General features: G+C 40.5%; 1 protein-coding gene across 5 annotated transcripts in view; it reads left to right on the top strand.

The window, feature by feature from the left end:
• Positions 1–14,814, top strand: part of TENM2 (teneurin transmembrane protein 2) — a 619,855-nt gene that overhangs the window by 593,730 nt on the left and 11,311 nt on the right. For all 5 annotated transcript variants that reach the window (XM_088063463.1, XM_088063464.1, XM_088063465.1 and 2 more), the window contains 5 exons: positions 1,127–1,359; positions 2,824–2,978; positions 3,473–4,347; positions 10,517–10,692; positions 12,252–12,487. In XM_088063463.1, coding sequence (XP_087919589.1) covers positions 1,127–1,359; positions 2,824–2,978; positions 3,473–4,347; positions 10,517–10,692; positions 12,252–12,487 — 1,675 coding nt within the window. The remainder of the gene's footprint in view (positions 1–1,126; positions 1,360–2,823; positions 2,979–3,472; positions 4,348–10,516; positions 10,693–12,251; positions 12,488–14,814) is intronic.

A 14,814-nucleotide genomic window follows, 5' to 3' on the forward strand; every position in this document is an offset into this window, starting at 1 on the left:
CTGCTGAAAGTGGCTTTATTATAGTTTCAGCGATTCTGATCAAGAAATGGCTTATGTCCATCATAACTTACCTCTGTGTATCCTCACTCTTGGAGATGGGCATTTTTGCCACATGAAACTAGGAGTGTGGATATTTGGAGGCAAATATCTCTGGTTACTGGTAAGTAACCTTCATTTTTTTTCTTCCTGTCTTCATTTGTCTTCTCTGCTTTGAAACCACCATTGACCTTATTTACGCTCACCCATAGGCTCCAAAGGCTGGAAAATTCACATCATGCTTAAAATCCAAATAAACTGAGTAAAACTAGCCAGGCAAGATTTTGAAAATATTTCTGCACTGCAGTTTTGTGTGTGTGAATGTATATATATTGTGAAGATTGACATTTCTCAATTTGCAGATGATTTGCTAAAGTAGTTCCAAAATGTGACAAGCTGTCAAAAAACATATATTTCAGAAGAGCAGTAGCTTTCCATATGAGCTCCCATTCCAGTCACAAACTGAGGACCAGTTTTTCAATAACAGAAGGTTTGGAGTTAAAGTCAGACACTTGGGGGTCTCTGGTTTTAGTTATATAACCAACTTCATCTGCTGCAAATGGAATTCTTGATAAGAATGAATGAGAACAAATTTGCTTTAGAAATAAATTTGTTATGCCTCTGCCTCCTATTTATACAAGACCTCACAAATCTTGTGGCGGAATCTTAGTAACTCAGAAGCTGGTTCTTTGATCTTACTCCTATGACTTTTGCTTCCAAAGGAAGTTAAACAAGGTAGCGGGGAGGGGGGAAACAGATAAGCTGAAGAGAATTGACCTGAAGCAGATCTAAAGGGCTAAAGAGATCAAGAGGAAGGACTGCTGTGCAGCTCTGGCTTATTGGGTTCTGCTGTGCAAGGTTCAGTGTAGAAGGATGAGTGAGATTTAAAATTACAATCCCTCTGAACACTGACCAGGCCCTAATCAAGACAGGTCCTCAGGTGATGGTCCTTCAGACCTCACCTCTGTACGAAGGTGTCAGACTTTCTTTCCAGATCTTTCTGTGCCTGATGAGTATCCAAGCTCTGAAAGCCTGTGAAGTTTCTAGACTGCTCAGCTGTTTCTGTTTTATGCTTTCTTTTTCTCTAAAGCAACAATCCCGCTCATAAATACTATCTGGCCGTGGACCCTGTTTCAGGCTCCCTCTACGTGTCGGACACCAATAGCCGACGGATTTACAAAGTCAAGTCCCTCACGGGCACGAAGGACCTTGCTGGTAACTCTGAAGTGGTGGCAGGGACAGGAGAGCAGTGCCTGCCCTTTGACGAAGCCAGATGTGGGGATGGAGGGAAGGCAGTGGACGCAACCCTAATGAGCCCTCGAGGTAAAGGAGGAAAAGAAGCTGGAGAAAATGACTGCGTGCAGCTAGGCTGGATGTGGAAATAATTATCTGGCAATTAAATCACTCCTTGCTCGGTGATTTTTATTCTGGGCTTTAATTACAGTGGATTGGCAAGTGTTCGTGCTTTGTTTAGTTAAAGCAAACTTTATTACCCCAGCACTGAGCGCTGCTAAAGGAGAACAGAACACAAATTAGCAGCGTACCGCTCACTCCAAGAAGCAAGCATGTAAACTGGGAAACTGATTACTGTCTGAGATGCAGTCTTCGGGGATAGAAATTGCTTGCTGTGGCTTTTCTCTGAATTTTTCCTCCATGTATCTCCTTTTTCTTCAGCATCAGAGAAAAAAAAAGAAAGGATTTTTGCCCTTTCCAGTTTTTAATTTTTGACAAAAAGTTTTCAAGATGATATCGAGATTTGGGGATATGTTTCTTTTAAAGGTTTTTTTTTCTTCCCTGTTGTTTCATCTTAATTGCAAGGATGAATTAATCAGATGCATTGCCATGTGCTTCAAACATCTTTGGGTTTTTTTCAGTAGCTGAAAATACCTAGACAATCATAAAGGTCCACAAAAACAGAAAGTCCACTTTCTTTGTATAGGAAGTAGTTCCAGTTAAAACATAGAAATTAAAAAGATGAAGCTATATCTTCTTTCACTACCCAGTGGGATGAGCACTGCAACCATTTGAAGACAGAAATTTTAGATCAATATTTTATTTTCCACATGAGAAATGGACAAGGCAGTGCACTAAATCAAAGCAGGAAAGGCAAGTGAGTGAAAGGCTGCCCTCCTTCCCAACGGGCAGCAGCATCTGTCTGTTCCTTCGAGGGAGCATCCTTCCATTCTGTGTCTTTCCTCTCTTAAGGACTCATAGTGTGACAGCAGTTGAACTTTCCCTTTTTTTTTAGGCTGGCAACCCCTGTGCCTTCATCTGGAAACACCAGATGTTCTTTCTGTATTTTTACTGCAACAGGTCAAAGAATTTTAAAAAAAAAACAGAAAAAATGCAATGTCTTCCTAGTTTTCAAAAAAATTTGAAGGTACTTTAAAAGATGTCTAAAAAAATTCTTCTTCCTCATTAGATTCTTCAGATGAAGAAAGCAATGCCTCAAATTTCTGAGTAAAATTAGGTGATGATTTTTTAATTGAGCTTATGTAATATATCAGAGAGTTTGAATCTAGAAATAAGCTGATGCATTCTGCTGGGTCTTTGGCATGTTTGGGGACTTTTGTGGTTTTCTTTAAAGCCCTGAAGGATAAACCTGCTTGATGCCATTTCTTTAGCAGAACTGTGAGTTGTTGGAGGGTTCCAGGACCTGTGCTCAGGTTAGGAGGGAGGAAGGAACAGGGGAAGTGAGCAAATTTCACCGTCTTGTAAACAAGACAAAACCTGCCTTGAAGCCAGGAGCCTCACTGCTGTACTGATGCCTGGATTTTATATTTGCAGGAATTGCAGTGGATAAGTATGGACTCATGTATTTTGTTGATGCCACTATGATTAGAAAAGTGGATCAGAACGGAATTATATCAACACTGCTGGGCTCCAATGACCTAACTGCCGTTCGACCTCTCAGCTGTGACTCCAGCATGGATGTCACCCAGGTAGATTCTTACTGCATTTATTTTCCTCTCTGCCTTAGAAGAGATTGGCATCTATTTTGTATGACTGCCTGGTCACTTAAGAAATACATTATGCAGCACAAGATGATAACGTGTTTGATTTGTTACTGAAACGGGTGAACCATCCTTTTTACTGTGGCTAACACAGTTTATTTATGCAACTATAGAGAAATAAGGTTGAGATAATGGGAGTTATTGTCTTAATTGCCTGTTTTTCTGTAATTATTTTAGAGCTTCCACAATGTAGCATTCATTCTTGCACAGAAACACAATTAGCCAAAGTTACAACTGCACATAGCTTTAATATTTCCGAAAAACAAAATCATTGTTTGAAATAGTTGCCGTTCATGACTTGGTTTCATGATTTGCGCTGATAAACCCCTCACTAATTTGCTGTTGTTACACGTGGAATTTTAAACACTAGGAGTGTACTTTTCAGTTTCGAGTTTTACAGTAATAATTTGTGCAACTCATAGGTACGGCTGGAGTGGCCTACTGATCTCGCTGTCAATCCCATGGACAACTCCCTTTATGTCCTAGAGAACAATGTTATTTTACGGATCACAGAAAACCATCAAGTTAGCATTATTGCTGGACGCCCCATGCACTGCCAGGTTCCTGGTATAGACTACTCTCTTAGCAAACTGGCTATTCATTCTGCACTTGAATCAGCCAGTGCCATTGCCATCTCACACACAGGAGTTCTTTACATCAGTGAGACAGACGAAAAAAAAATTAATCGGCTACGCCAGGTAACTACCAATGGAGAAATATGCCTTCTTGCAGGGGCAGCTTCAGACTGTGATTGCAAAAATGATGTCAACTGTAATTGCTATGCTGGGGATGATGGGTATGCCACTGATGCCATCTTAAATTCACCATCTTCCTTAGCTGTGGCCCCAGATGGTACCATCTACATAGCTGATCTCGGAAATATCCGCATTAGGGCTGTCAGTAAAAACAGGCCCGTTCTTAATTCCTTTAACCAATATGAAGCTGCATCTCCAGGAGAACAGGAGCTGTATGTCTTCAATGCTGATGGGATTCACCAGTACACTCTCAGCCTCGTTACCGGGGAATACTTGTACAATTTCACCTATAGCAGCGATAACGATGTCACGGAGGTGATGGACAACAATGGCAACTCCTTGAAGGTGCGCCGGGATGCCAGTGGGATGCCCCGCCATTTACTGATGCCGGATAATCAGATTGTCACGCTGGCTGTTGGCACTAATGGTGGACTCAAGCTGGTCTCAACACAGACCCTGGAGCTCGGATTAATGACATATAATGGAAACAGTGGTCTCTTAGCAACGAAGAGTGATGAATCAGGATGGACAACATTTTATGAGTAAGAATGTTTTTGGATATATTAAGCATAAATTTATTTTTCAAATGGTAGTGAGTAGGCCCTAGACTGACCCTGCTGCAATTTGTTGTAGGTTTTTCACAGGTACTAAGTAAGGCCATTGCATCTCAGTGCAGGGCGATGCTGGAAATGGTAAAGTGGCTTTGTGATGGTGTCAGTTGTGCTGGGTCCTTTGGGTGGGTGCTGATCCCCCTAAATCCCTGCCTGGGGGTTGAGTTTGGGGGAGCTCATCCCCTCCCAGCACAAGGGACCATGTGCCATGGCCAGAACCCCTGCTTAATTGAGCTGCTCTTGAGTCAGCAGGGCTGCCCACAGCCCACAGCCAGAGCAGCCCAGCGCTCCTCCTGCAGCTCCCCCAGAGCTGCCTCTCTCTGAGAACCCTCATGCTGCAGCTTCTTTTGGAACTCAAATTATCTCCCTTTCTGTTCAGCCTCATATATTACTCATGGTTGTTAAAATGTTGATTAACTTCAATGATTGTTCATTCCTGAGACAAGTGAGGAAATTAGATCCCCAGCTATCTGTCAGACCCCTGGTGTAACTTCCATAATTTGTAGATAACCCAAAAGCACACTGGTGTTCATGAGCATATAGATTAAATAGACAGAACTTCCTCTTTAAATTAAATTCATCTGAAGAGATGAGGTTCAAAAGTATACTAAAAATCTAGAAAAACTAGTCCAATTTTTATTAATATTTATCCTATTCTTAGTAGTCTTATTGCCATTTTTTTGATCAAAACAATTTTAAAAAGAGAAGCTAAATGACACATTGAAAAATATATTTAAGTATGGCAAGTCTGATGCCATATATTTTATCTGAATTAGTTAATGATTAAAAAATATCATTCCCCAAATCAGTGAGTAGAAAATAAGAATAAGGCTACTTCTTTTTAAACAGCAGGTTTATTTTCAAGGTCGCAGACTATCAATGGCACACACCTCTTAGTTTATTGGTGCATTCAGCTTGGCCACCTGTTTTCTCTGTTTAGAGAAAACGTAAGAAATGCAGGAATAGAAGGAGCTGTGCTCAGTGTGCTCGGAATGCCTTCCCCACAGCAGGGATGCTGCAGCTGGTCCCCGTTGGAAGGAAAGCAGTGCCCTCTCGTGGGGCCCTGCATGCCCAACCACTCACTCCTCTCCTCCAGCCAGGCACTTCACCTGGGGAAGGGCTTGCTTTGACTCAATATTTTGCAAAAATTATTTCTTTACCAAAGATTAGTCACACAAATAGTTCAGTTACGTGACTGCACGAAGGTGTTGCCTCATGATTATAAGCTCAGGTAAAATGCTCACTGGACTAGATGGAATGAAATTTCATATTATTGCTGATGAGATGTGGATGCCCTTCTAGGAAGGTTTTTTTGTTCTTTTTTTTTCCTCAATAGGTTGGGCAAGATGCAGTCATATAAATTAGTTATTTCCCAAAACACCAGAAATTAATTATAGAAAACTAAACAGCAAAGGAATTTAAAACTCTGTGTGAAAATCCATAAAACATTGTCAAATGTCAATTCATTAAAAAAATGTCATAAGAAAGTTACCGGTTACAAAACTGGTATAACTGGTATCTGAGAGTCACACCAAGTGCTAGGTTAACATGGTTATTATGATTCCTAAGGAAATACAGAAGGTAGGGGCTTTGATGTCTTACTGAGATCAGCTGAAAGTTTCATTTAATGTGTACATAGTGCTGCAGATTTTTTCCAAGATCAAATAAGAAGAGATGCACAACTTTTGCCTCAGGTCAATGAAGTTAAATACCATATTTAGATCTAAATATTACAGCCTGAGGTACTGTCTTAGATAATTAGTAACTCTGATGAGGCAGCAGAAATAACTTACTTCTCCCAGATTTGTACATACATTCTCATAAGCATAGAGCCCATAGATGAGAGAACCATAAAGTTATTATTTAAATCGAATATACAAACCTAAACAATCACAGTCCACAGTCACAGTTCTGGTTTCTGTTTGTTCTTTGGAACAGCTTCTAAGAGAAAATTCTGTATTCATCATTCTGCCATTTTTTTGGTAGCTATAACTTAATATCAATTGAAGATGAAAGAAGTATTCAGCCAATGAGAGTTTATAAGGACAATAAAATAGTTTTCTGTGCAGTTACATTCATGCATTCCTACAGACATAATCAGCAGAACTGGAAAAGAACAGAGGTCTTTTAAGTGGTAAAGTACTCCATGAGCTAAAGTTCTTATGAAAAATTTATGTCAGTGCATTTATATCAAGCAGACGCGGAAGTGCCGCGTTATCTTATTGGGCATATTCCTCTCATTTATCTGAAACTTTACCCTGAAAATGCTCTCAGAATTAAATTTGTACAGTTAATCTAGGTGTGCATCTGCATACACAGAGACACAAGCTGGTTTGTGTGTGTGCACACTCCATATGTGAATTCTCTAGATAGCATCTGTGCACGTGCATGCAGCTCATTTGCAGTAGGAACAGCCAAGGCTCTTCAATAATAGAACAGCTACCAGCAGGCTCACATGGGGTAATTTAAGCTTGGCTTGGGCATGAAGCACAGATCTTTGAAGCAGTTCCCAGTGGTATTCCTCTTGGTCTAGGGAGCATCCTGAGAGAATGCTGCAGTTTTTTTCTTGAATCAGTTTTAAAAGGGAGAGAAAACAGGGATGTATGTAAATGTGTGTGGATCTGCGCCTTGCCCAGCTCTGTGTTAAGTCAGAAGCTGCTGTTCCTCCTCTCTGCAGTACTGGATATGGCCCTGTTCTCCCTGCTCCCCCCACGAGCTGTCAGGAGCAGGACTCATGCAGGAGCACGGGATGCTGGTCATAAAAATTGCCAAAGGAACAGAGGTGCCACAGCAGCGGCCAAGGGACAGCAGCCCTCAGGGCACTGTCACAAGCCTGCTGAAGGGATGCACAGATGCTTGTAGCTACCTGAGAAGGTGGCAAGCGCTCAGCTGTGTCCCAGGGTGGAGGCTGAGCTGTAGGTGTGGCCATGGGCAGCTCAGAGCCACCAGGCTGGCAGAGACAGCCACCAGCTTTGGTGTCACCCAGAGCTGTCCTGGGGAACCTCTGCCTGCTGGCAGGGCGGGCTTGGTCACGGTTAGCAAAGAGTTGGTGAGGTAGCAGTGGGGAGATGCTGCTGTTTGTTGGTTTTTAAGATACTGGGATAAAGGTTGTTTGCCCTTTTAATTTTATTAGTAGAAAAACTTGGGATGAAGTCTTACTCTAACTGAAGTCAGTAGCAAAAGCTCAGGAATTTGGTGTACCCATTTGAAAATGTTGCCTTATCAGACCTGATTCATCCAGGCTGACAAGGTATCACAGACTCCAATGGGTAGAGAGTGCTTTTGAAGAAGACACCAGGTCAATTAATATATTTTGCATTGTAAATTTTGGTTTTTTACTTCATTAGTCCCAGGTTCATGACATGAAGAAGAGAAGTACATAATCATTTAATTCATATATAGTTTATTCTTATTATTCAGATAAATGTCTGTGTGCTGTATTATCCTGAGCACTTGCTCTCACATAATACATAAATTAAAAAAAAAAAAACCTCAGGAATATTTCATCTAAATTTTGTGGTACATAAAAGGTTTCTGTTATATTAATTTTAAATTTTTTACCTTTAAGGTATTTTTTAAAATAAGATTTTATTTTGATACAATGGAAAAAGTAAAAATGCCTTCTTTATATATTGCTATCACAGTGTATATATATAATTTAAGTAGTAAATTTTTTTATATATTTAACTAGTAGTCTAAATGGTTTTCAAGGAGAGTACTTTTTTATGTATTTTGTTAAGTGTATCCATCACTTGCTTATAAACCCTTTTAATCTCTACTGTTGCTGCTTTCAAAGCTGTGACCAGCACTGGGGAACCTGCCCCATGGCAGGGGTAAAAAAATCATTTCTTGAAATAGCTCTGGAATATTTTCATTTTTCTGCTTCAATCTCTGTACATTCACATCCGTATTTACTTTTTAGACTGCCCTTACACGTTGAATAGAGATTTCCAGTGAGTAGCCCACAGCAATCCCCAGGATTTTTTCCTAGGTTAATTAAAAACCCAGCAATGTGAATGAAGAGTTTAAATTAGTGTCTCATTTGCATTGCCTAAAATATATTTGCTGATGGGGAATTTCACCAGCTATTTTTCTGGAAGTTCACCGAGTGCTGCAGAGTCACACTTGAGACACTCATAGTTTTTTTCTAGTCTGTCCTAAATAACATTGTGCTGTAAGATTTGACATCCAAGTGTTCTCTTCATCACTCTGCTCATCATGAAACACACCACATACAGACTCTTTAGGGGTCTTATTAACCTTCAGTTTTTTGAAATTGTCCATTTTTTGTACTTTTCCCCTGCTAGACAGATGCTTGGCTGGATCAAGTTCTTCCTTTAGCTATTATTTTGGAGTGTTTTTCAATTTTTTTTTTTTTTTGTGAAGACCTTTATAAAGACTTAACTAAACCCACTTCCATAGATTATCTCAACATATTATTTTTTTTCAGTATCTTGCTAATAATGATAATATATCTATATATAAATATATATCTATCTGTGGAGAGAAGCTTGTGACTATACTGAGAAAAATCATGTTATTTAATCTTTCTTTGATCCTGAACTACTTAAATGAACACAATGTATTATTGGTCCCTTTTAGGTCGCATGATGCTTTGTTTTATTGATTTCTTCTTTGCCTAATACTTCCATTGGTTCTGGTAAGGCTTGTTGCTCCACAGGTGATTTTTTTCCTTCCTCACAAATATTCAGTTGAATGGGTGCAACCATTTGCAATGGATTTGAAAGTCATATGTTTTGTTCGTTTTAACTGAGGAGCCAATCTGTGTCTTAATTTTTTAGAGATGCTGTACATTTCAGTACAGGTGGCCTAGTCTGAGGTTTCTGAGTGTTTTAATTGTAAAGCCATGTTGAAAGCTCTGATTTTTTTCATCTTTACAGCCAACCATAACCTACAATGAACTGAGCTAGCTCCATGATACTAAACTTGCTGTTCTTCTCTTCTGTTACTCTCAGGCAATGGATTACCAGTTCTCTTCCAGGCTTCCTGCTCCCTGCATCTCTGCATTCCAAGGATGACCAGTTGGTTTCAATCTCTACCTAAACTTTTTCCTTTATCTACACAGGACATTTTTTCTTGCCTTTCTGCTCTCTAGAAGCCCGTGTGCTTTGGTAGCGGCTGGATGAGAGACTCTTGCACGAGTAGAGAATGGCGGCAAGCAGAGTGTCACACTGGAATGCTGATTTTGTTTCAGGTCCCCATTTCTCGCCCCTAAGATCCAAGGGATTGCTACTTTAGCAAACGTATGCACACAGCTAGAGCATACTGCAGGAAAGGGGGAAAGGGTATGATTTGATTTCCAGCAGCATTCCTTCTTTCCCCCCTCCTCAGGCTTTATACCTCTAAAGAAATTTAACTCAATAAAATCACGGAAAGCCTTTTTTTCCTTTTTTTTTCTTTTTTTTTTTTTAATCTTTATGCCTCTGGAGCATTTAACTCATTTTCTAAGGTCTATTCTGAGTGCTGACTGCTGCCCTTTGTGCAACACCAACCTCTATCCTGTGCTTTTCATCTTTCATCTTTATGAGCCAAAATACTGACCCCAAAATGCACTTGAATACCACAGATAAGATCTAAATGAAATTATTATGTTGTCAAGCTGCTGTGTTTTTTAATACTTTATGGCAAGTTTATTCCTTGATATGTCACTCAAGACCATACTTAGTTTCCACTAAGTATTCAAAAGCAGTTTATACAGTTTATACAATTGTTTATTGCAGTGTCCATCAAAGTCCATTTCCTTAGAGTGAAATGCAACCATTAAAATGCAGACTAATTTACTACTTGTAATTGTTTGAGCCAAATATCACTCCATATAGTCATAACAATTTAATTAATTTAATAACTTAAAATATGCTAGCCTGGATTTGCACCCATGTAGCTGAGATCAGTATCTAAAAAATTTTATTTCATCATTATAGATTCTTTCAAGAACAGAGAAATAGATATGGCCAGGATGTTCTTGAAAATCTGTTTCAGTCTGGGTTTTTTGCACAAATGTGGTGCATTATTAATACATTGGGTATTGAAATGAACATATATCCTCATGCTTTTTTGCTCTCACTAACTTTTCTATTAGCTATGATCATGAAGGGCGTCTGACCAATGTAACACGTCCCACTGGAGTGGTAACTAGCCTTCATCGAGAAATGGAAAAGTCTATTACCATCGACATTGAGAATTCTAATCGGGATGACGATGTCACGGTCATCACAAATCTCTCCTCTGTGGAGGCTTCCTATACAGTTGTTCAAGGTACCAAAGCACACTTCTCAGCACACCTCCTAACCACACACACACCCTGAGAAAGAATTGGCTAACGATTTGTGCCATTAGTACACTTATGAGCAGGGGGAAACCGTGTAAGGTTTGCAAGAAAAACTCCCATAAAGCTTATTCCTAAAGTGACAGGTCTTCAGGACAGGTAAGAGCCATTTTGCAGTCCTGCTTTGTGTCAAGTACATATGGTCACTATCTGCTGGGGGAAGTGAGTCCTGCCACTGCCTCCTGGGTCAGGGACACTTCACCCACTTGCACATTTCTCTGTACTTCCCTGCAAAATTGGTTCTGACTTCTGTGCCACAGAGGTGCAACCTGACTGCTGGATGTGGCTGCTGGGGGAGATCTTTCTGGAGAGGCTCAGGAAGCCTTCTAGTAGAAGAAATCTTCTAAATTTATGCACTGCCATTAATTACAGTGTAGAACAATCAGAGCAGTGGATTGTGTGGTGCCAGCAATGGCCCTTCCAAGAACAGTGTTACAGCCTGAGTGTGGCAGGAGGCAGCAGCAACAAAGGTTCAGAGTTTGTGTAGAACATTCCAGCACCACCCAGGCATTGGATCTGATGGAGTGAAGTCAGTTTTCAAAGACAGACTGAAAGGGTTTTGGTGAGTGATGGGGCTTTTTAATTAAGACATAACATCACTGGAATGAGAATATCATCATCAAACAACAGTCTCCTCCTGACATAAATGTCAACATTTATAGACTATTATACCGTGACAGGTCTGGTCACAAAGACTTAATTTCTCTTATACCAGATGATTAATTACATAGATGCTGTCCTTCCATCAGGCAAATACTGATGTGTTGCTGACAGCTGCACACTCTGGCACTCCATCCTGGAGTGAGGGCACTTGGCTGTGTCAAACAGCTGGAGAACTGCATGGCCAGAGAAGCATGGGATTGTTTCTGTAGCTCTTCTCCAGCAGAGGCCAGGTGTGCACATCAGGCCAGTGTGGTTCTGCTGGGAGGCAGGGAGGCAGGAGAGGGAACCACTGTGGCTGCCAGCTTGCACTGCTGGAGCCTCACACCTTGAGGATTCAAAGCCACGCTGTAATTCTGTACAAAGCCTCTGCTTGGAGACAGTTTTTAAACAGAGGGAATCAAAAACAAGAGGCACTTACGTCTTCCTACTTATAAAGAGTCCAGCAATCATCTTCTTTTTCTTTTTGTCCTGGAGTTTAATGCTTTGTTGTTTATCCAGCAGTTCAGTTTTCAGGAGTTTTTGTTCATATCAGAAATAAATTACGTGGTTCAACACATATCACTGTGCATTTTGATTCACAATTAAGACTGAAGGGAAAACATAATGAAATAAACACAGTATCTCTCTGCAGGCTCATTGTTACACTACTGTTCTTTACATGAATCAGTAACATCTGTAATTTCCACCATAGTACCACGTAAATGGTAATTGCAGGCTGACTTCATTTAACATCAACAGGAGTGCAATAAAAAACCAATCAAATTAAGCTATATGTTTTCTTTATGACTGGAGTAGCTAAATTATTTTCTTTTCATTATTGCTGTAGATCAAGTGAGGAACAGCTACCAGCTCTGTAATAATGGTACTTTGAGAGTGATGTATGCCAATGGCATGAGCATTAGCTTTCACAGCGAACCTCATGTCCTGGCTGGGACTGTGACTCCCACCATAGGACGATGTAATATTTCTCTACCCATGGAAAATGGTTTAAACTCAATTGAATGGCGCCTGAGGAAGGAGCAGATTAAAGGCAAAGTGACGGTGTTTGGAAGAAAGCTCAGGGTAAGTAGAACCTGTTGTGTTACGAAAGTCATCTTTTCCTCTTTGGACAGAAATTTTATTTTTTTTTTATTTTGAAGGACATTACTTTTACTTGTTAAAAATGTACAACTCTGGGATTGTCTTTGGTGTGACAATTGTGTTTGAGAGCTCAATTGGCTGTGTGGGATCGTCTGCTGCAATCAGCTATAGAGCTTTGTTACCAAAAGTATTCCAAAAGAGATTGGTAAAAATACCTAGACTATTACAGAATCACAGAATCATCAATGTTGCAAGAGACCTTCAGATCATTTAGTCCAACCATTACCCCAACCCCACCGTAATTGCCCCAAACCACATCCCCAGATGCCGTATCCCAAGGCCTCCTGAACACATCCAGGGATGGCAGGTCCACCACCTTCCTGGGCAACCTATCCAATGCATGAACACTCTTGCAGTGAAAAAAGTTTTTTAAATATCTAATCTGAACCCCCCCTGCTGCAGCTTCAGGCGATTTCCTTTTATCCTTTCGTTTGAGATGTGGCAGAAGAGACCAACCCCCAGACTGCTAACTCCTTTCAGGGTCTTATAGACAGCATTTAGGTCTCCCCAAACCAACTTTTCTGCAGATTAAACACACCCAGCTCCCTCACTCCTCAAAAGATGTATTCTAGAGCCTCCCCCAGCTTCACTGCCCTGTTGCTGCAAAACACTCTGTTTCTCGAGGGGGTTGGAATCTGAGCACTCACCACTTGTAAAACTGCCAGGACAGACTTACCCCAGCTGGTGCTGGGGAGCAAACACAGCTACAGCATTCTGCCGTGGTAAAATCCCCTTACAGACTCACTGAGACAGGCATGTTATGTTTATTCCCTTTCCCAAATGGCACGATTGGAGAATAATTGTCATAATTACAGAATCGTAAGCACAGGATAAGGAAGACAGTCAGGTCATGTAATCCATCCCCTGCCAAATTAAAGATCTGCTGCAGCTGGATTAATCCCATTCTGTGCTTTGCTGGCCTGATTTTCACTGATATTTTGATTGGACTACTTCAGTATGTGCAGTTTTGGAAGGGATTTGAGATACTGGGCAGAAAGCAAATGTAGTACTGATCAAGTCCTCATTCTTATAGCAATTCTTTCAACATCACTGAACACAAGATACAGTTCAGTGTGTTCAAGATCATATAGCAAATGCAATATATGTATGCAATTATGTAGCGATTTCCAAAAATAAAAAAATGCTTGGATGTTATTTTTTTATATTTTCCTATTGCTTAGCATCTAATTCCCTGTGCTGAGTTAACAAGACTTTCCTTATTCTCACAAACACTCAGAATGTACTTACTGGGGAGAGGGGGAAGGTTAGAAAAAAAATTGAATGAGATTAGCAGCTAATCCTTAATGACTAAATTTCATGGCTGTGTAATTGATTTTTGATGTGTTGACCTGCAGCAGTTGATTGGAAGTGGAAAATAGATCAGCTCTGCATTTTGACTAGGTGTTGTTCAAAATAAAAATAAATAGGATGCTGAAATGAAATTGTAGTAATCCTAACTCTAAATACTAAAAATTTAATAGAGGCACTTGTGGTAATTAGCTGAAGTTAAACACATCTAGTGCTGAAACCTTCCTTTAGATAGGTTTTCTTGCATCATGTTATGCAAATCAAAACAATGCTTTATCTAGTAACACCTCAACATTTAATTGTCTGGTGTTAGTTCCTGTAACAATAATCACATATCCATTTAGCTCTTTTAAATGAAAATCACTATGAGATTATCACAGGTTGAGTGGACTGAAAATGAAATTTGGAAATGAGGGAGAAAGCATAGAATTTATTTGCATCTCATTCTAACTCATCTTTATAAATTGTTTAGTGAACAAAGCAGAGCGAGTGTGTTGGAACGCTGTGGGAGCAGGTGGCAGGGGCAGCTGTGGCACATGGTGACACAGAGCAGGGCACTGCTACAGAGCTGCCAGGGCACCAGGGCCACCTCCTGGAGCCCCAGTTCACAATCAGTGTGACTGGAGGGGTGGGCATTCTTTGCAGTTCACCTCTGAGTACTTCACCTGGCAGTACTCTGAGGAATGCTTGCTGAAGCCCACGCCCCGTGCTTCAGTAGTGAAAGGGAACTTATAAAAAAGATGGGGACAGACTTTTTTTTTAGGGTTCTGTTGTGATAGGACAAAGTGTGGCAGCTTTATCCAAAAGAGGGTAGATTTAGGTAGTTATACAGAAGTTTTTTATGGTGATGTGGTGTTGTGCACTGGCACAGGTTGCCCAGAGTGGTGGTAGATGCCCCATTCCTGGAAGCATTGGAGGTGAGGCTGGCAGGGCTCTGCACA

Source organism: Pseudopodoces humilis, chromosome 17 (genome assembly GCF_049639895.1).
Source record: "Pseudopodoces humilis isolate 2021_Gansu_Grassland_sample_001 chromosome 17, ASM4963989v1, whole genome shotgun sequence".
Classification (NCBI taxonomy): domain Eukaryota; kingdom Metazoa; phylum Chordata; class Aves; order Passeriformes; family Paridae; genus Pseudopodoces; species Pseudopodoces humilis.